Source organism: Sciurus vulgaris, assembly GCF_902686455.1.
Source record: "Sciurus vulgaris genome assembly, chromosome: 5".
Lineage (NCBI taxonomy): Eukaryota > Metazoa > Chordata > Mammalia > Rodentia > Sciuridae > Sciurus > Sciurus vulgaris.
Genome location: NC_136465.1, coordinates 176,325,851 through 176,347,361, shown reverse-complemented (window position 1 = coordinate 176,347,361; position 21,511 = coordinate 176,325,851). Strand labels below are relative to the sequence as shown.

General features: G+C 63.6%; 1 protein-coding gene across 8 annotated transcripts in view; it reads left to right on the top strand.

The window, feature by feature from the left end:
* SHISAL1 (shisa like 1) overlaps positions 1–21,511 on the top strand; it is a gene marked incomplete at its 3' end in the record, with an annotated part of 108,038 nt that overhangs the window by 62,618 nt on the left and 23,909 nt on the right. For 4 of the 8 annotated variants that reach the window (XM_079141706.1, XM_079141703.1, XM_079141709.1 and 1 more), the window contains exons 2-4: positions 9,736–9,834; positions 12,503–12,716; positions 20,444–20,744. In XM_079141706.1, coding sequence (XP_078997832.1) covers positions 9,768–9,834; positions 12,503–12,716; positions 20,444–20,744 — 582 coding nt within the window. In that variant the 5' untranslated portion in view covers positions 9,736–9,767. Of the gene's footprint in view, positions 1–7,820; positions 7,952–9,735; positions 9,835–12,502; positions 12,717–14,422; positions 14,701–20,443; positions 20,745–21,511 lie in introns of those variants that run through there. The other 4 variants (XM_079141705.1, XM_079141707.1, XM_079141704.1 and 1 more) reach the window with 4 other exon arrangements.

Genomic DNA, 21,511 nt, shown 5'->3' with positions numbered 1-21,511 from the left:
TTTTTTTGGTACTGGGGTTGAACCAGGGGCACTCAACCCCTGAGCCACATCCCCAGCCCTTTTTAATATTTTATTAAAAGACAGGGTCTCGCTGAGTTGCTGAGGCTGGCTTTGAACCTGCGATCCTCCTACCTCAGCCTCCCCAGCCACTGGGATGACAGGCGTGGCCACCATGCCTGGCCTGTATACATATTTTTAAGCATTGGTTTTAGGTTTTATTTGCTGGACACCAGGCCCTGGATCAGGTCCCTCCCTCCTCCTGGTTCTTGGTATCCCCCCCACAGTCCGTGGAACCCACCCCTCAGCCTGAGGGCCCGAGCAGCACCCTTGGGTGCCCTGGGCTGGGCCCTTCCTCCCGAGCCTTGCCTGCTCCAGCTGCGTGCCTTACACACACACACACACACACACACACACTTCCCTGGCACTGACGTCCCTTTGGGCTGTGGCCGCGCCTCTGAGAGCTCTGGAGGCCGGGCAGGGGTGCCCCGCGCTGCTCCCCGTACTCAGGCGCTGAGCCCTCTCCGGTCTTCCTCTTGGAAACCATGCTGCTCTGAACGTTCTAGCGTGGTGCCCTGGACCCAGGGCCTTTGCCCAGTTGGAAAGGGACATTGGTGATGCCCCCAAAGCCGGTGGCCGGGATACAAAGCCACGGTGTGTGGGGGTACATAAAACTGCAGCCCTGTGGCCCTCCAGGAGCCCCTTCGTGGGTGCCTGCTCACAGCTGGCCTTCCTGCGGCCCAGCCCTGGGACCTGGGAGAAGGGATTCCCACACGCAGGGCGACACAAAGCACAGTGAGGGGCTGTCCGCGCTTCCACGTATCGCCAGGCCCAGAGAGGCCAGGGACTCGCCGGGGGTCACACAGCTGGGGCTCCACCAAGCACAGGGCCTGCCAGGCCTTGCTGAGTCTGGGGGGAGGCGGGGAGGGAAGCCCGCTCACCTCGCCAGGCAGCTCTCAGTCCCTCGGCAGGGACAGCCTCTCATGCATCCTTCCACGCCCAGCTCTGCCTGCAGCTTGGCCCTCCTGCGTCCTCATCTCTAGGTCATGAGGATCAAATCACCCCAGCCCACCCGGCAAGGCTCCTCTGGGCTTGCGACGGCCCCAGGCCCTCTGGCTGCCTCTGTCTATCTGGACCAAGGCTAGATAAGGGCATCTGGGCCACTGTGCTCTGTCCACCAAAAAAGATGAAAGAGGAGGTTTATCTCTAGCCTGGCTCAGGATGGGCAGTGTTTCAGGACTGGGAGGGGAGCTGGCTTCCTTGTGGCCCAGCTTGAAATGCCACCCAGGGCACTGGACACAGTAGAAATGCAGAGAGGGACTGAGATGCACCCAGGCCTGGCGTGAGTGGCTGCCGGAGGGTGGAGGGCCCAGGAGAGGGGCAAGGTGACCACACAGGCCGAGGTCCTGGGGCCAGTCCAGCAGTGGGGAGACACTGTCACAGTGGCAGGAAGGGCATCCCTTCCTGGGGAGAGGACCCTCTGCAACGGGGGATGGGCCAGGGGGCAGGAAGGGGTCAGCCAGGAGGTCGCTGGCTGTTGTACCACACCACCACTGTGGGCTCTGGGCAGATCACTCTGGGCTCTGGTTTCTTCCTCATGAGGCTGATGTGGGGCTGAATGTCCCCTGCAAATGTCACCAGGCAGTGCCTGGTATAGAGGGCCTCATGCAGGGACCTGCTGAGCCCCATCTGCCCCCGCGAGGTCTCTCTGGCTGCCTCACCGCAGGGTGGGACTCCTGCTGGGGTGCAGACGGCAGTGAGCCTGGGCCTGGGTCACAGTCACCTGACCTGGGTGTGGCAGCTCTGACCGGCAGGAGCTGGGTTCCTGCCTGCTCACTGCTGCTCCAGACCCATCTGCCACAGAGCAGGGCTGGGCTCCTTCAACGCACAGCAGCCCTGGAGAGCTGCCAGCCCTGCCTTGCCTGTACCAGGCCCGGCACGCTGCGCTCCTTTTATTGGGACTTAGGGTTGCTGGCGACCAAGAGCCAGGGGAAAGGCCAGTGGCGACAGAGGGAGAGCAGCCGTGTCTGTTTGGGGGTTCTGGCACCTGAGACACAGAGCTTGGCCGATAAGGACTGTCCAGTAGAAGTTTCCAGATGTATTTGATTCTGGGCACACGTTTGTCCCTTCAAGAGCAAGCCCCGGGGTCCCTGCCCTGGACCAGGACCCAGGCTAGGGGAGCAGCCCAGGAAGGCTGCAAAGCCACCCTCAGCCGTGGAAGAACGTGAGGAGTCACGGTGACAGTGTCACGGGAGGTGGCCTGTGTGACCGCCCCGTCATGACGGTCTCCTCCACCCACCTGCTGCATGGCCTTGGAAGCAGGGGCAGGGCAGAGCCCGGCCCGTCCAGAAAGCTTCGGCTGAGGGCCAGCTGGACACGCCTGGGCCACGGTGGGGATGGGGTGCATCAGGTCCTCCCGGAGTCCCACACAGCACACACGTCCTTCCTCCAGGCCCTTTCTGGTTGGCCACTGTGGGCCTGGCCCTGCTGACCCCTGGTTCCTTCTTGCCCTGGGCAGAGAGCATTCTTCCGGGTCTCAGCAGGCCAGCCTGGCATGGCCAGGCAGAGGCGGGGGACAGACCTCTGGCCCCACGTGTGTGGGGGCCACACTCCTCTTGAGCCTCCTCCCTGCTACAGCGGGTGCTCAGATGGTGCACCCCCCCACTTGCCTTTCTGTGTCCTTTCTCCTGTGCCCCACCCTCCTCACCGGCAGCCCTTCTTTATGGGTGGTCCCCGCGAGCTGTGGCATGACCACCAGTACCCACTGTGCCCAGAGCACCTGCACCCTGCCTGCCTACGGCTCCAGCCCTGGCTCCCTCCCCGTCCCACCTCCGGGCCTTTGCACATGCTGGGCGGTGGTGCGAGCCCACTGCAGGCCCAGCCTCCCTAGGCTGGTCCAGGCCTGCTTCCCTGTCCCACCTCAGCTCCCAGGACAGCTGCCACCCAGACCCGGTCCTGGCCCTCCCTACACCTGAGGCATGGCATAAGGACATTTGGTGGCTCCGCAGGGTCTGTTCTGCTCACGGCAGTGTCTGCAGACCCCAGCCCAGCATCACACTCGGTATGAGGGGACGGATGGACGGGTGGACGGGTGGACGGAGGAGTGAGAGATTCGTGAATGAGGAAGCGCTGCCTCGTCTCTCAGCCCTCCTGGCCCCTCGAGGGGGGTGTGTAGCCGGCATGATGGAAGCCGAGCCTCAGGGCTTTGGCTCCTCTTCTCCCTGTGAAGAAGGGACTCGGGGGCCTGGTGCCGAGGGAGGCCCAGGAGAGAGCCGCAGGGCCACCCACCGCGCATCCTGCCTGCCCTTCCTCCTCCCGCCTGGCGCGCTCCGTGCTTCCCTCCTCATGTGATGCTCGGTCTCCGGGGAGATTGCCTGGGACTCCAGGGCTGTGTTATCTCCTCCGTGCAGCCGGATGGTCTGGGCGGCAGGCAGAGGCAGAGGGGTCGAGTTGCCAAGGGCCACCACTGTCCCAGCCCAACCCCCCTTTAGCGGGGGAGGACAGGGAGCCCCCCGGAGAACAGAGCAGCCAGGACCTTCTGGCCGAGCTGCCCTGGGAGCCCCCTCTGCTGGGCTCCGGCTTCTGCAGCAGGGTGACGGCCATGGCGCCTCTCACCTTCTAGAAAACACACAGCTCTAACGGGGACGGAGCTGGCTTTGGGAGAGGGTGCAAAACAGGGATCATAGAGACAGGGTGGACCCAGCCCCGGAAGGGGCATCCGCGGGCATGTTCTGTGGAGGAACCGGAGAGGAGCGGTCTCTAGTCGGGGCTGCCTGCACCCCTCCTGCGCCCACACCCCGCGCTGCAGCTTGCTCTGCTCCCCTCCCCCCATAGAAGCCCACGGAGCCTGCCCTGGGCTGGGGTGGAGGTGCAGGACTCAGCCTCCCACCTCGGCTTCCCTGGCTCAGGCCCTGGAGGGGTTTCCTGGCTGAGGCAGCAGGTTCCAGGTGAGGCTGCGGGCTCACTCCTGGCGGCACGAGCGAAGGCTGAGGACCCCGCCTGGGCAGGAGGAGCAGGCGGGGCTCGGCCGCTCCTGGACCTCCGTTGCGTGCAGGCATTTGCTCTCAGAAGTGGAACGAGCGTTGCTGCAGCGCCTACTCTAGAGGCAGCAGACGTTTCTTCAGCACCTACTGTGTGCAAAGCATGGTGGGGAGGTGCACAGTGGGGAGGTGCACAGGTGGGGAGGTCCCCACCCTCTAGGAGTGTGTCCCCACAGGGAAGCAGAAGGAACCCAGAGCTAGCTAAAGGCCAAGCAGACGTGGAGGAAGAACTGGGGAGATCCAGAGCCTCGGGGTGCGGTTCAAACACTTGCACCTGCCTAGGGGCACACCAGAACCTCTCGACCGGCCAGACCATGACCCTGGGCACAGAGGAGTGGGCCACACCCCGTCCGGGCCGTCTGAGCACTTCCTAGATGGTGGAGGTGGGGGGCGGCTTCTCACCCTTTCTGTCTGTCTTCAGTACCCACGAGGGGGGGGGGGCGTGGTTCCATTTTCCAGGGCAGGAAACTGAAGCCAGCACTAACTCGCCCTGATCACCCAGCCAGCAAATGCTCATGTGCCAACCGGGCCAGGGAGACTGAGCGTGCCAGCCCAGCACCCCCGCAGTCCCTCCTGAGAGCTGGGCAGGCCGGGCTTCAGAGTGCTCCCCCACCCTGCAGCTCCGGCAAAGCCCTTGGCCTCCCTGAGCAGCAGAGCTGCCCACGCCTGCGTTGATTCAAACAGCTCAGCATGTTTATAAAGTGCCTACTGAGTGCGCGGCCCTCTGCTCATAGGTACGGATGAAAGCAGAACGGTCTTGGCAGGGCCAGCTTCGTGGGAACACTGGCAATGCAGGGCTGGGTGCCCGCAGGGCTTGGATCGGGTGCTGTTCGAGGGCACGGGGTGCTGGCCTGTCCCCACACTGTGGCCTTGCAGCCCAGCGCCCTGATTGCAGGTGGCCAGGTGGCCTCTGACCAGTGTCTGCTTTTCTCAGATGTGCTGAGGCCACCTTGGCCCCCGCCAGCCAGGGAGGAACGTGTCCCAGTTCCCTCCCACGAGCACAAGAGGGTCACAGGGACAGGCTTTGATCTCGCCTCAGGCAGCGTGCGCCTCCTGGAGCCTGTTTATTCCTGGACTTCGCGTTTCAGGAAGATTTCGTAACCTCCAAGCACGTGTCGTCCTGAAAGCAAAGGGCGCAGGAAGGCTCCGGGTGTGGAGGGGAGCACGCGCAGACCCTCCTCTGCCCGCCTGCCCGCTGTCCCGTGCAGCTCCTGCGGGCGCCTGCTGCCTGTCCCGCTGCCCGCTCAGCTGCCAGTCTGCCCTGACTCCAGCGTGGATCTCGCGATCACCCAGTCGGGTCGAATCACTGACCCTCCTGCGGCTGGCATCACAGCTGTCGCCCACCCTGTCCCCGTGGCCGTGGGACTCGTCTGTCCCGTTTGACGGTACCGTGCTCGGCCCACAGTGGTGGAGCAGTGGGGGCCACAGGATGGGCATCGGAAGAGGAACTGTGCCTGGGCAGGGAGGCTGGGGACCCAGCCCAGGAACCAGGCCAGGCATGAGGTGGCATGGAGCAGCCTCTGGCCAGGTCTGGGTTGCTCACAGCAGCTGGGGAGAGCGTGCCTATGGCCGGCCACCTGGGCAAAGGCCCAGACTCCGGGGCCCCGCCACTGTGCCCAGTGTCCAGGGCGCCGGGGCAGGACCACCTGCACCCACCTCCAGCCTCCTGCTCCGCACAGCGGGGAGAGATGAGGGGAGCCTGGGGCCCCACATCGACTGGCCATGCGTCCTTCTGTGTCCCCATGGCTGGAACATTCAGGGCCAGTGTGCTCCTGCTGAAGAGGACCGGGACCCTCGAGCCCTGTCCTTATTCCCAACCCCTGGCCCCCACGTGACCTTCTCCCAGTTAGCCTTCCAAAGAGGACATAGCCCAAGTATCCAGCACAGCCCGGGCCCAGGTCAGTGTCCAGGCAGCCCTGGGGTGGCCTCCCCAGTAGAGCCTCAGGCAGCCGCCCACCAGGGACAGAATGTGCCACAGCTCTTGGAGGCTGAAGCCGGAGGAGCATGGATGGTGAGGCAGCACGCAGAGGCCGCCGGGTGAGTGAGGCCGACCTCTGCAGTGTGGCCAGCGCGAGGACACCTGGTGGAGCCCTGTGCCCGGCTCTGGTGCACCGTGTGGATCAGGGGTGCATGAGCCCTTCGAAGACTGAGGACCCTGGGTCTCCAAGGCTCACCTGGGTCACGTGTATGTGTCCTCAGGCAGAGCAGCCCAGCCGCCAGGCCTGGCCACCCTGTGTGGTCCCGGCTAGGAGCAACGCGCTTGGCAGGAGGCAGGGCGGGCTGAGGAGGGGCCGCAGGGGACCCCAGGGTTGCCAGAGCGTGAGGCATGGGGCCGGTGGCCAGGCCTGTGGTGTCCCCGATGCCCCGACCCTGCAGTGGGCCCTGTCCCACGGTCCCGCCCTCCCCGCGTGGGGCCTGGCCGCCGGACAGACAGGCCACTGGTCCCCGTGGGGTGTAATTCATCTTCCAGCTCCTCCCGCATGCCCTCCCTCAGCTTCCCTAGCCTTGCCAAATTCGGTGTTTAAAAATAACCCTCAAACCTCGGAACAGCAGTCCCCAGCTGACCCGAGGGGTGGACCGCAGAGATGCATGCGGGACTCGTGATTCCAGACCCGGTCAGAGCGCCCGGGAGTCCCGCCCAGGCAGAGTGTTCTCCAGCAACTCAAGGGTCAGTATTGGCCATGAGCTGCCATCTTAGGTGGCTTAGAATTTTTCAAAGTGGAGCCCAGGGTGATAAAGGTCACTGTCTATGCGGTGCTTGTGCTTCCTGGGGGCCTGCGGGGCTGGGACACCTTTTTGGTGCTGGGAGGTAGAGAGACTTTGCCTCCTGTCTGTGGTGGAGTGCTGTGTGAGCTTCAGCAAGTCACTTCACATCTCTGAGCCTCAGTTTCTTTCTTTCTGAGATGACCACCTCGTGCAGTGATGTGGGGGTTCCCTGATATAAAGCTGAAATACTAGTCAGGAGCCCAGCACCCACATAAAACTCAGCCGTGGTATAGCAGTCTCCAGGGCCTCACAGCCCCCAGGAGCAGGGCCCAGCAGGCTAGGCAGACAGCCCCAGGTACAGCAGACATCACCTGTGGTAGGTCCCAGTGGGGTGCCATGGTGTGACATGCCCTGTTCCCCAGCACTATGGTCCCCAAACCCAGGTCCTCTCTGCTGCCCACGGAGGGCCCAGGACATTGCTTTGACCTGTGACTGTGCAGGGTGTGTGGCCCAAGGCAGTGCCTGTCCAGGACCAGGCCAGCTGACCCTGAGGCCCTAAGGGTGTCTGCAGCCACCTCCTGGCCCAGAGGGAATGGGAGATGCCTGACCCCCCTGGGACTTGCCACAGTCCTGACAGTCCAGCCTCCAAGGGACCCTGCGCCCCACCAGCACCCTCACCCTGGACCTGTCCAGCAAGCAGGGTGGTAGCTTTGACTGCCATTCACTCAGGCCGGGCATGAGGTGGACAGGGGCTTAGCAGCCTGCAGAGCCTGGGAGCAGGGCCCAGGCTGGACAGGGGCTGGACTCAAACAGACACGGAGCACCTGCCGTGGGCAGGACCTGCTCGGCCTGAACAGAGGTGGCCCGCCTCAGGCTCTGAGGTGGCTGTGATTTCAGTGTCCCAGAAAGAGAGGCCGAGGGCCAGGCTGGGTTCCCACCAGGCCTGGCTACCAGCCTGTGCCCTCTGCTCTGGCCAGGCCTGACGGAGAAGGTGGGGAGGAGTCACGGGGGTGGAGCTGGGCCTGGCTGTGCCGAGGTGGCAAGTGGCTGCAGGGAGGAGGGAGAACATTCCTGGAGGCAGAAAGGATCAGGCTGGCCTGAGCGGGGGCAGGCTTCCGGGCGCAGAGTCCAGGTGGGCTCCCTGGAGGACGTGGCTGGTGTCAAAGCAGCTTCTGAGCTGCTGCAGAATCGGACTCGGGCGCCCCAGGGTGAGCGACCCCTCAACACCAGCAACGGCTTTGCAGGGAGGGGGAGCAGTGGGGGCGGGGGGAGCCCTGCCCTGGGCAGGTGGGCCTGTCCTTTGCCCTACATGCCCGGCAGCTCCCGGGCTGCGAAATGGGGGCAGCCCCGCCCTAAAGGTCCTGGGGTCTGTGGACTAGACTCAGCCTCCCTGAGCCTCGGCTCCCCCCCCCCCCCCTCTGCAGGGTGGGCCCCCTGGCAGGTGGTCATCTCAGGCACCAGGGCTGCACTCGCTCAGTCCATTTCCAGGGCGGGCGGATCCTCCGGTTTCCCTGGAAGGAAATCTTTCCTAAGCACTCAAATGCTTTAATCTCTGTTCATCCTCCCAGGAGGGCCCGGAGGGAGACCAGGGGGAGGCTGGGCTCAGAGCAATTAAGCAGCTCTCAGCCCGTGGGGAGGAGCAGGGCAGGCGGGGGCAGGGAGGCCCTTGTGCTGAGACAGGAGGGCCTCTCCCCAGGGCGGCCGGCCGAGCCCCACATCACCACCAGGAATCACGATGTCCAGGCTGCACGCAGGGGTTTACAGCCGTGCCACTCCCTTCTGGCAAACCATACCTCCTAGGGATGGCAGCCGGGGCTAAGACCCACCATGATGCCTTGCAGCAGGGGCAAGGGGCCCGGCTGTGAGCCTGAGCGTCCAGCCTGTCACCTCACACGGGTTTCCAGCTCCAGGTTCATGGGGTGGCTCCCCTGTCGACTGCCCTGCAGGCCTGGCCCTGCCCACACCGGAGCAGGATGCACCTGCCTCAGGGCCCCAGCTGCTGGCCCTCTGCTCCCTGACCAAGCTGACTCCGAGAGCCAGGTTCAGGGACGTGGGACAGTCTGGACCATTGCAGGGGCTCAAGCACTGGGCTGGGCATCACCTGTCCTTCCCCACCTCCTTTTCCAGAGCCAGGTCTCCGAGGTGTGTTCATCTCAGACTGTCCTCTGGGACACTCAGTGAGGGCCTCCCTGAGTGGACGGAGGACTGACAGCAGGAAAATGCAGGGCCTCTGCTCTGGGCGACAGGGGAGGGGCGGGGCAGTGGGGCAGTGCCCCTGGCAGGGGCAGTCCTGGGAACCCCAGGCCCCCTGGCCCTGTGGGGACGACTCCTCCAGGGACAGCGCCAGTGGGGTCACCTGGGGCACCCTTTTGGGAACGGCTGGCCTCCCTGAGCATAAGGCCCCCAGGTCCATCTGCCTGTGACATGCGTCAGAAGTCCTTTCCTTTTTAAGGCTGAACAATACTCTGTGGCTCTCTGCCGTTCATTGTCCGTCCTGGACACCCAGCCGCTCCCGCCGGCTGTCAGCGTCCTGCCCCCAGCGCCGCGGGCCAGCGCTCCCAGAGCCTCGTGGCATTTTAAATATTCATTTGTTTGTGTGGCTCCTCGCCGTCCTGCCGGAAGGCACACCGTTCTGCTCGGTTCTGTTTGCTTCGCAGTCACTGCCGCGTCCCTAATGCCTGGGAAGCCGCCCTGCCGGCGCGTGCGGAGGGTTAATGGAAGTCCCCGCTAGGGACGCGGCAGGGAGCCGCCGGCCGCTCTCTCCCCCACCTGAGCGCGGCGGCCTCTGAGAAGTCTCATTGTGCCGTGAGAGGAAAGGAGGTGACAGGTGACGGGTGGGGGAAGGCCGTTCATTCGGAGGAAATTGGCTGGCTGGATCCCATCCCCGCGGCCCCTGCGCCCCTCGCTCCGCTCCCCTGCCCGCAGGTCCCCCGCCGGCGACACTGCCGGCCGCCAGCCGCCCACACCGGCCTCCCTGGGTCTCGTTGAACAGGCGGCGCTGGACGGATCGATGCAAGCCAAACGATGACCAGTTGCGGCCCGCGGTCCCGGAACCTGCTCGCCCTGCTCCTGTCCTTGCTGATCTCTGCAGGTAAACCCGCGGAGGCCGGGCGGGAGGGGCGTGGCCAGCGCTGGCCCAGGCTCCGGCCAGAGGTGGGCCCCGCCCCACTGGTGCCCCTCTGGGAGCGGACGCCCCTGGCTGTGCAGCGAGGACCTAGGGTGCACAGCACCCTGCCCGCCTGCCCGGGGCGCTCAGAGGGAGACCCGAGGGTGCTGGCGCCTCCGCACAGCCTCTCCTTCACCCCTCCCCGTCAGTGGGGCGCCGTCAGGTCGCCGAGGTGTAGATGAGGAAACTGGCTTGCGGGGTCCACTTGCCTGAGCCAATGCAGCTGGCCGGGCAGAGCCACGGCACTGGGGCCACTCCACCACACCAACTCCCCAGGATGTCCCCTATTCCAGCTGGGACCTTGGGCAGGCTCAGTTACAAACTGGGGCTGACCAGAGAAGCCTCCCTGGCCCTCAGCAGAAGGGCAGCCCAGCACACCAGCCGGGGCCTGGCCTGGGCCGGGCTGGCTCTGTCTCTGTCTCTCTTCTCCTCTCCTCTCTCTTCTGTCTACCCCCTCTGTCTCCCTCACTGTGTCTCCTCTCTGCACCTCCGCAAGCCCTGGTGCTCTGGCTGAGCCTTCGATGTCACCTGGTGGTTTCCAGCCTCTGCCCCATTGCTGGGCGCAGCTCATAAGGAGGCCATCGGGGCTGGGGGTGGGCTCCTCGGGTCCTCACTGCCCCTGGGGGGAAGAACCTCCCACCTCACTCACACATGAGGAGCGGACCCAGAGAAGGAAAGGGAACTGCCCGGGCCGAACGGTCAGGGGAGCCTGCTGTGCCGAGGGGCACGGACAGCGCACTCACTGTTGCTGGCCCCACAGGGATAAGCCGAAACTTTGTCCCTGGGTGCCCCAGGCTAGAAGGCCCCCCTTCCCCAGTGAGGGGAGGAGGCGGAGGTCCAGGTAGCTGTAGGCGTCCTGGTGGCTAGTGAGCTAGTGCAGGCAGGACCCTGCTGGGCTCCCCACACCCCTGTGCCCATACCCCTGGCTCTTGCCAAGGCTTCTGGATAGCTAAGGCCCCTGCCTCCTGCTGCCCTCCACGCTGTCTCCTGCCCACCCTGAGTCCTGTGCAGCCTCTGGGGCTACCCAGAGCCTGGGCTGGTCAGTCTGACTAGCACATGGGTGTGGCTGGTCCCTCCCCAGCTGCCCACAAAATGAGCGAGCAGACCACGCAGGACTTCCCCACGAACTTGGCTGCAGGCGGGGTTGGCCGCCCACCTCCACCCTCAGCTCTGGCTCTGACATGTGGCTCCTCACCTAGCACGTGAGCATCCCTGGAGGGCTTTCTGGGCAGACTGAGGGCCCTGGGCCAGAGCTTCTGATCAGGAAGGGCTGCTGAGGGGCCTGAGAATCTGAGTGATGACAAGTCCCAGGAGTGCTGACAGGCCAGGCCAGGGACCCCTGGAGAGCCACTGCCTGGAGCCTCACGTGCTCCTCTGTACAGTGCATCACTGGGTCAGGCAGCATCACTGTGTCAGGCAGCTGCCGCGTCATCTGGGCATGTGTGATCACCTCTGCAGCCCGTGAGGCCCGTTTCCCAAGGTCAAGGGCTCAAGGGAGCGCAGGCTGCCTGATGCCCGAGCCCCACCCCACAGAAGAGGGTGCCTTCCTCTGGGGAAGGGGCACAGCACTTGAGGCAGGCCACCTCAGCCAGCCTCTGCACCTGGCGCCTGGGGGCGCCGCCCACCTGCCAGCCCAGCCCCTCTGGGCCTCCCCTGAGGCACAGCCTGGGGCTGCGTGTGGGCTGCAGCCTAATAACCTCTGGCAGCCGCTTTCAGCTAGCTGGAGGAGCGCTTGCTAAGCCAGCCCCACGGTTGGAGAGAAGCATTCAGCCAGCGAAGCCCCTTTTCAGGGATACAAATTAGATACAGCGATCCCTTTTATGAAGATACTAATTAAGCCGAGACAGCGGGCTCCAGGTTTTTCCATTGTTCGGGCCTCTTCACTCCTGTTTATCACCACGGGCTCCACTCAGAAATACCATCCTGGGCCTGCAGAGCTGGAGCTGGAGGAGGGAGGGCCTGGGCGGCGGGGCGCTAGCACCTTGGCAGGGGGGAGGGGGACCAGGCAGCCTCGGAGCAGAGTAGGGTAGCAGCTGGGCAGGCGTGGAGGGGCTGCTGCTTTGGGCGTGAGGGGAACCGGGTCTCGTCCACGCCGCTTGCCACGGGGCCAGCCTGGGCTTGTCAGTGGCCCCACCCAGAAACAGAGACCACAGGAGCTCCCGGACTTTGAATCCAAGCCGGCCTGGGTGCCGTGCCTGCTCGCCCACTGCTTCCCAGCCCAGCAGAGTCACGCCAGGCCTTGAAGCCTCAGTTTCTCCATCTGTGAAGGGGGATCCCAAACCGTCTGCTAGGGTGGCCACGTGGACTAAACGAGACCACCGGGGGCCTCAGAGTGGATGCTCAGCTAGCGTGAGCACCTCCAGGCCGCTGGAGGGAGCCACGTGAGGGAGCCACGCTCTGCCTTCGAGGAGCCGGAGTCCAGGGCCCAGGGCCTGGGCGAGAGCAGCCGGGGCTGCGGGGGGCAAGCGCAGGGAGCCTCTGGTTGCACGAAGCCTCGCGGGAGGGAAGGGCCAGCAGGACTCTGGACTAGGCTCCCCCTCTGCCCGGGGCACGGCGGCCAGGGACCCCCTGAATCTGGTGACCTGCTTTGCAGCCTCCTCCGCACACTTCCGGGTCTGCGAGCCGTACACAGACCACAAGGGCCGCTACCACTTCGGCTTCCACTGCCCGCGGCTCTCGGACAACAAGACCTTCATCCTCTGCTGTCACCATAACAACACGGTCTTCAAGTACTGCTGCAGCGAGTCGGAGTTCCAGGCCGTGATGCCGGCGAACCTCACCGCCAGCTCCGAGGGCTACATGCACAAGTGAGTGCCCGCCAGCCACCGGGCAGGTGCCACCGGGGACCCCTGGGGGCCTGGAGCCCGCCCCACAGTTTCCAGGGCTGCTGGAGGCCTCACAGGGTCGTGTGCATAGATGGGTTTCAGGTGTAAAAGGTGCTGGGGCCTGGAGTTCCGGGCCCGGGTTCCCACGTTCATTCAGCCTCTGTCCAATGATATTGATCGACACGATTGACTCAGATTAATCCTGTGGTCCTTTCCCCGAAAGTGATCAAGACACATTGAGATCAGGCTTCTGCAGGAGGGGACCGCAGGTTTGGGAAAAGAGGAGTTCTCTGGCAGACAAGCATGGACACGTGCCACGTGAAGGCACGGAAGGTCAGGCCAGAGCAGCGTGCGTTTCTCTTATGATGAATGACACGAGGGTCTCCTCACATGTCGAGAGCCATTTGTATTGCTTTAGCTGCAAGCTCGCTGTTTGTGTGTTTTGCCATTTTCCCAGTGCATTTTGGTCTTTTTATTTATTTATAGGAACTCTTTATCTATGAAGGACATATGACGTTGCAAATATTTTTTCAGTATGCCTTTGTATGATTTTTCTCATACTTAATTTTAATTATTATGTAATCACATTATTACCAATTTTGTCTTTTATGATTTCTGGGTTTTATATCACACTGAGAAAAAATTATCCTGACGAGATTATTAGAACTTCCTCCATCGTCCTCTACTTCTTTTATTTTTTACCTTCTTGTTTTAAAAATCTATCATACAGATCAAACTTACTTTGATGTAAGTTTTGAGATAGGACAAAAGTCAAGTTTATCATCACTATTTTCTTCCAAAGGGAGGGCCACTTGTCCCAACACCATTCACTGAATTGCCCATCTTCTCTCCGCTGCTGTGAATTGCAAGTGCGATCTACCGTGACGTGTTAAATTTGAGTGTCAGGCGGAGGGTGAGACTTTCAGGGATCTATGCAGACACCAGTGTCTCAGTACGATCTTCGATATGTCCTAAAGGCTTGGCTTATCCCCTGGCGCTTTCTCATATGCACTTTTGAAGTAGCCTGTATAATTCCTCTGCACTTCAACAAGATGCTTCAAGTATGTTCCCACTAGCATCAGGCTGATTCTGGAGGTTGATGTAGGTCTTCATGGTCTGGAGAAACGGGCTAGATATTTGTTGCGTGCCTGTTGAGGGGTTGGCAGGACTGCTGGGGGCAGTGGGTTCCGGCTCCGAGCCTCCACCTCTCCGTCTGATGCTGGGGCTCCCAGGGCTTTGCTGTCATGCTCTGCTCACTCGGGGGAGCTGCCTCTTCCCTTTGGTTGGAGATGCAAACTCCTTGACTCTGGTCCAAATCTCTACTCCTCCCACCTAGGCCAGCTCCCCAGCCTGCCTTCCTCAAATGCACGGTGCTTCCCCTGAATATCTTGCCATCTGCTCAGGCCTTAGAATAATTCTGTGTGTGAAGTCGCTCAGCGAGCCCCGTCCATCACAGTGGGACTGGAAGCAGGCCTGGAGTTTGACCTGAGCCTTTTCTAAGAACATGGACCAATCCGTGAGGGAGCAGCTCAGCGCCAGGATGGGGGTCAGGACCCCCAAGTGCTGCGGGGGCCCTGCAAGTCTCTCAGAGGCTTGGCAGAAAACCAGGCCTCTGCAGGGGCTGGCGACTGGCGCCTGGGATCCTCGTTCCGGAGCCCACAGGTTTCTATAATCTGCACACTTAACAGGATTTCACGTGGAATACACCACCCTTCCAGCACGGGCCCCGCTTGCTGCTCACGAGCAGCTGGACCACAGTGGAGCCTCCCTGGAGACGCTGGGAGGGCGGAAAGTGGGCTCTCAGCTGGAGCTTTTACTCCTTGACCTCAGGGGGCACTCGCTGCGGCCTCCCAGGCGGGCTCTGCGCCTCTCCCTCCTGCCAGAGGCCACCAGTAGCCCCTCCCCGGCCCTTTTACACTCCAGGAAGACATGCACAGAGCAGGTGAGTCTTCTGCCTGGTGAGGCCCAGTGGTGGCCTGGGAATTCTGGAGGCAGATGGAGCAGGGAGAGACCCGGCAGGCTCGCCGCTGGGCCCTCTGACCTGGCCAGGATGCTCCTCGTTGTCCTGCACGTTGTGGGTGTGGGCAGCGAACGGCTTCTCCCCACGAGGGGCCGCAGCCCCTTCCCACTGTCCTGGCCACACCAAGGGCGCAGGTGCAGGTCGCCCCACCTAGACGGCTCTCCACCAGCTCCCCAGCCATCCTCATGCCGCCCCAGCATGGGTAGGAGGCCTGGGCTGGCCGCCCACTCCTCACTCCGGTGTCCTGTGTGCTGACAAGGCAGGGCGGGGGCCCTGGGCCCAGGGAGCCTTCTTCTTCCCTACAGGAAGTTCAAGGGTGACAGGGAGCCAGGAGGTGGCTGGGGGGGACGGGTGCTGGGACCCTCTCCTGAAGACAGCCAGGGCCCTGGGGGTGGTTAGCTGTCTTCGAGCCTCCGGGATGGCGCATGGGACAAGGGGGCCCCAGGACGTCATAGGCCCCGCAGGGGGATGATCTGGAGATCGATCAGGAAGCCCATCCAGCTGCCTGGGTGCAGGGACTCTGGGCTGAGCCCCGGTGGGCCCGCGGCAGAGGGTCAACTGGAGGGGTCTCGGGTGGGAAGCCGGCATGGGAGCTGTGGTGGATGCTGAGGGAGGGGCCCGTGTGCACCTCAGGTCCAGGCATTGCCCACCTGTGCTGTGGCCGCCATGCCCTTTGGGGCCCTGGTCACATGTGGCCACAGGCCCTCTGGGCATGGAGTCCACTCAGCTTCTGGCAGCTGCTCTGGGAGGAAGAGAGCCCGGCTGGGTGCAGGCTGGCGGGGTCACCTGTCCCGGGTGACAGCTGGAGCCAGTGCTGAGGGATGGAGCCCTGGTCTGCCCCTGGCTCTGTCAGGAAACACTGGCCTGTCAGATTCTGGGGGCCGCACCAGGTCTCAGCCAAGAGGCTGGAGTCCAGTGCCCAGAGCCCCACACTGCCGGGGGCCCATCCCAGAGCAGCGGTCAGCCGGAGGGGCCAGCGGCAGGAGCGTGCCGGCCCCGCCCGTGGCTGAGTCAGTGGGAGGAGGGGCCAGGAACGGCGGAGCAGCGCTGGGCCTCATTTACTTGTGTTTTTCTGGAGGAACAGAATGGTTTGTTTTGGTCCTGGCTGCCTGGCAGAGAGGCAGCGCAGAGCGAGAGGGAGCAGCCTCCCAGTGCCCGCCACGGAGGTGCCACCTTCCAGCCCCGCCAGGGCCGTGGGGCTGCTGGGACCAGGCAGAGGCCACGGTGCACGCAGCATCCTGGGCACTCGGCTGGACACCCGCTACAGGACTCAGGCCCCCGTCCCTGGCCTCTGTCCCTGGCCTCCTTCTGGGGCCCCCGTCCCTGGCCTCCGTCCGGGGCCTCCGTCAGGGGCTCGGCCGGGGACACGCAGGAGAGCTCTCAGGGTGGCTTGGGAGGCTCCAGGCACGGGTGCCAGGAGCTTTTGGGAAGAGCTCTGCCCTCTGAGGCCACAAGGCAGGAGGCAGGAGCTGCTCTCCCTGCCTCCTGAGACCTCCACCCGAGGGTCCCCTTCCCCATGCCAGAGGCAAGGCCAGAAGCATCTCAGCCTCCACTCCCGTCCCCCAAAGCAGCCTCACAGCCCCTGTAACAGGCTTCAAGCTCACGGGCCAGCCCCAGAGCGGGGTCAGAAGTCACCAGATTGCCTTGTCCGTCACTCACCCTCCAAGCCTGTTGGGCGTAAAGCTGCCCCATGCGTGTGCAAGACGACGGGAGAGGAGAGGTCCCGCAGTCCTCCTCCTGAGCCAAAGCCCTCCGCCCAGGGGAGGGAAGGACACCACCAGGACCTGCCGGCTTCAGGGCTGACCCGAGCTGCCCGCCCACAGATAGCTGAGGCCCAGAGAGCGTGAAGACATCCCTGGAGCCACACAGCGCACAAAGGACACGCAGGGTTTGGGCTGTCCCAGGATCCCGGGCTCGGCCAGGGGTGATGAGCACCCAGAGTCTCAGGGGCTTGGGGACGAATGCTGTTTCTGGCTCCTGCTGTGTCCCTGAGCATCATGGCCCAGACTGAGGAAGTGACCTTGGCCAGCGGTGGAGGGGCGATGGACAAGCCAAGCGCACTGGCTTGGTGGCTTCTGCTGGGGGCGGGGGCACCTGCTCTGCTGCATCAGCCACCACAGTGCCCAGCCCCGACGGAGGGCCCTGAGTCGTCCTGAGTCCCACTGCAGGTGTCCAGCTGCCCTGGACAGGAAGCTATGAAATCACCTCCCTGGCACTGTGGACTGTGCCCAGCCCAGCATGTCACATGAAGTCTGTCACCCTCTGAGATGCCCTCGAGGAAGCTGTGGTTCCCACCGTGACAGGAATAGACTCTGCTTCGCTGGGCTTACCTGGGCCCAAAGCCGTGCTCCACCACGGGCTGCTCTGGACAGCCCCAGAGCTACTGTGTGACTTGGGCAAAGCTCTTTACCGCTCTGGGCCCAGGCCTATCCAGCAACCTCTCTGGGCCTTCATCACACAAGCCGGCACTTAGTGGGTCCTTTGTCTTCCAGGCCCTTGAGATATTCCTTGAAGCCCAGAGTTTCATCACAGAGCAGGGAGCAGTTACCCCTTTCCCAGATGAAGAAGCAGCTCAGTTCTGAGATCCACAGGGAGAATTCTGCAGACCAGGATTTGAACTCACGCACCCTGACTTCCTGAGCCTGCCAGTGTTTCCTGCCCCATCCTGCTGCCCCGAGGCAGTCCCGCTCAGCAGGACACCAGCCCGGCCCAGCCCGGCCCAGCAGGACTCTCCTGTGCCCTCGAGCTGGGGCGGGGAAAAGGCTTCCATCGCAGCCTGTGGCTGGGCTGGGCTTCAGCCTGAGCACAGCTGGGCTGACCCCAGGAGACACGAGTGGGACTCCTCCATGGGGGCGTTGCGTGACTCGGCGACTGTCCCCAGCATGCGCAGCTGCTGCTGTCCCCGCTCTGGCTGGCTTCTGCCTCATCTGCCGCTCCTCACACACAGCAAAGGCCCAGCGTCTGGACAGAGTTAACTTCCAGCTCACACACTTTAATTCAATTTTAAAAAATTAGAGGAGGCCTGGCTCCTCCCAGCTAGCCGACCACCAGGACAGGCCGTGGGGCAGCAGAGGGGCCTGGGCGAGGACAGTGACCGTCTGCCATGACCACTCAGAGGAGGGAGAGGCAGAACCGCCCTGGGTCCCTGCAGAGGCTGAGCCAGGAATGTGGGCACAGCGGGCAGAGGCAGGGGCCCCTCTGTGGACACCTACCACGGTCTGACCTTGGAATTGGCCCTGGATCCAGCCCTCTCTGGGCCCACAGGGACCCGGGTCCGAGTCCCAGCGGTGAGCAGGCACTGACCCACCGGGATGTCCTCGGCAGACTGTCTCTCGGGCTCCGTTTCCCCGTCTGTAGAGTGGGACTGTCCCTCCTGGCACAGGATCGTAAGGACTCAGAAGCGCGCGGCACGGGCTCTTCATCGTGGCTAGGGTTGCTGCTCGGGGTCAGCGAGTGGCACAGAGGACACAGACCCTGACGAAGGGTCCGCGTCCAGCCACCCTTGGTTATGGCGCTGTGTGTTGGCTCAGGTGAGATCATTCGCTCAGCACTGGGCACAGAGACCAGCGGACCCAGCGCTGCCCTCGGGGACTTCCCAGACTCAAAGGGCAGACGTTCCGCAGGACAGCGAAGACCACAGTGTTCCCTGGGAGCCCAGGGCAGGCAGACCTCACCAGGCATCACGGCAGGCTGCCTGGAGGGGGCGGGGCGGGGCCAGGTGCTCGGGCAGCAGGTGAGCAGCATGGACCAACTGGGAGGCGTCCACCGCCATTCGCTCCCGAGAACCTGGGTGCTGGGCTCCAGGGCTGAGTGGTCCGGGCTCAGGCCGATGGCGCCGCCTTCCTGCTGGTCGCTGTGGACAGGCTCGGGGGAAGCAGTGCTGTTTCTCCGTCTCGGAGGCTCCAGGACACCCGTGGCCCAGCCGCCACCCTGCTGGACACGTCTGCGAGCAGCTGCCCTGCCTACCTGCTTCCTGCTCGGCCCCTGGCGGCTGCCACGGAACCCTGGGAGAAGCCTGGCCTCAGAGCTAGGGGGGGCTGCAGGAGGAGGGCGCAGGGGACAGCCAGGCCCAGCCCTCAGTCTGCGTGGACATCTGTCTGCCTCAGGCTGCTGGCCTCTTTGCCTTGGCAGGACTTCTGTGTCCCGGTGCCCGCAGGAAAAGCTAGTGTCCCCTAAAGCAAGGCAACTGCAGACCGTCGGTCACTCATGTCACAGTGTGAACAAGCCCAGATGGTGCGGGTCGGTGGAAGGGGCCATGCTGAGCTGGACTTGCTGAGTTTCTCAAGCGGACACCACGCCTGGGGCGTCTGCCTAAGGTGGTCCAGGCACGTGCTCAGAACACACAGCTGCCTCCCTGTCACCCCAGGTACCCAGCTGAGTCTTTGGCCCAAGAACTGAGTGGCCGAGTGAGAGGGGGGCGCGTTCCTGGCTGGGAGCAGAGAGAACGTGCTGGGGCCTGAGAGTCCAGAGGAGCAGCCCCTTCTCACTGCAGAGGCCGCTGGAGCTGGCTGCCCCGAGTCTGGAAAGATCCAGCACCTGAAAGCCAAGACTGGGAGGGTCACCTCCCAGTGACTGGGAGTGGTCACCTCCTCAAGGCCCAGAGACGGATGGGGGTTCTCGCTGGAAACACAGTAAAGCTGGGCAAAGGCGGAGTCAGACCAGGTCCCCTGGCTCCAGCAGACACGTGCCCCAGCTCTAGGTGGCGTCTCCAGGGTCCTCAGTACCCCGGGGGGCTCATCAGGGGCTTGGGGAGCCACCGCAGGCCTAGGCTGGACCCCAGTCCTCCTGTGCGCTGCTGGCACACCCACCCCTGCAGATGCCGCAGCAGGGAACAGATGTGGGTGGCATTTGAGGGATTAATAATCCGGTACCTTTGAACAGCTGCAGTCCCTGGCAAGCCCAGTGAGAGCTCGGTGGCACCAGCTGCAGTGGCAGGCACAGGACAGCCCACCCTGGGGACTCAGACCCCAGCTTCAGGGAGGGGGGAGACTGACAGCTGCGCAGCAGAAGCGTGGCCTGTGCAAAGGCCCTGTGTGGGCGGCAGGCAGCTCATGCTCCTCAGTAAACAGCCAGCTGTCCGGGGAGAGCTGGGCCGCTTCAGAAGCTGAGCCTTTGGACCTCAAACCTCCAGGGAGCCTCACCTCTGCCAGAGGAGGGCACAGGCCTGAGGGTGGGGCGGCGCATGTGGGGTGTTGGCGGATGAATAAGAAACATGGGGGAGACCCCACCACACAGCCAGCTCGAAGGGCCCCCAGGAAGGGGAAGGGAACCAAGGGAAGAAAGGCAGGTGGCTGTGGGATGGAGCCCTGAACGGAGCCCCAAATGCTGGGGTCCTGGGAGAACCCCGAGGGCAGGTCTGGCCAGGAATCTTGGGGGAAGAGCGCCAGCGGGGTTCCAGGGACACGTTGGGGGTGAGGTGGCCCGGGCGTCCCAGGCGACAGGCTCCTCCGCTGTCCTAGGTGGTGGGGTGGGTGGTGTCCACGGGGAAAGGCCCTGAGCAGCGGGCGATGGATCCCAAGGTGCCCAGCACGGGGCAGGCCAGAGCGCGCGGTGGGCAGGGCGGATTGTGTGGACGAGGGCTGGGGTCTCCCCGGGAGCACCCCAGTGCGGCCCCCCCGGGGGTCGCGAATCGCAGATCGCGGTCAGCAGGCGGCTGCGCCCCACGCTCACCGCCGCCGTCTCTCCGCAGCAACTACACGGCCCTGCTGGGCGTGTGGATCTACGGCTTCTTCGTGCTGCTGCTGCTGCTCCTGGACCTGCTCTATTACTCCGCCATGAACTACGACGTCTGCAAGGTCTACCTGGCGCGGTGGGGCATCCAGGGCCGGTGGATGAAGCAGGACCCGCGACGCTGGGGGGACCCCGCCCGGGCCCCGCAGCCCCAGCCTCCGCCGGGCGCCCTGCCGCCGGCCCCCCGCGCGGTGCACGCGCCGCGGGGCGACGCCCACAGCCCACCGCTGATGTCCTTCCAGAGCTCATCTGCCTGGTGAGTGACCGCGGAAGCGCCTGCTGGGGCCGGGGCACCTTCTCTGGATCCTGCTCCTGCCCTGTGTGGCTCTCGGGTTCCCTGAGTGTTTGCTCTCCTCCTAGTTTGCCAAGAAGCTGGAGTGGCCAGGCTGCCCCGAACATGTAGCTGGACAGGAAAGTCAAAAAGAGGTGGAGCCAGGCACTCGCGGGTCATCCCAGCAGCTGGGGAGGCTGAGTCAGGAGGACCTCGAGTTCAAAACAGCCTCAGCAGCTTAACAAGGCCCTAAGCAACTCAGCGAGACCCTGTCTCCAAATAAAAAATATAAGATAGGGCTGGGGATGTGGCTCAGTGGTTGAGCACCCCTGGGTTTGATCCATAGCACCAAAAAGAAAGAGAGCCGTGGAAACAGCTGAGGAGCAAAGCTTGGGAACATGTTGCGCTTAGCACCTGGTGTGAGAGTCATTACCACTGAACGTTAAATGGGGTGTCAAGTTTCCTAGCTGCCAAGGCGAAAGAGGAAACCAGATGGTTTTCAGGTTGTGACTGTTTGGTCAGTGGAAGCGGATGGGTCTTTCAGGGCCTGGGGGAGGCTTTTCAGTCTGGGGTTAGGAAAAAGACACATGCCCTGGTTCCTTTCCAGTACCTGCCTTGAGTCACACAAGGGCGCCTGCGGTGACTCAGGCAGGTGTTCAGTGGTGGCTGCAGGGAAGAGGAGGAGCCATGTATGTCAGGGGTTGGCCTGGAGGGGCGGCTGCCCCAGCAGAGCCTCTGACCCCACCCAAGGGCCTG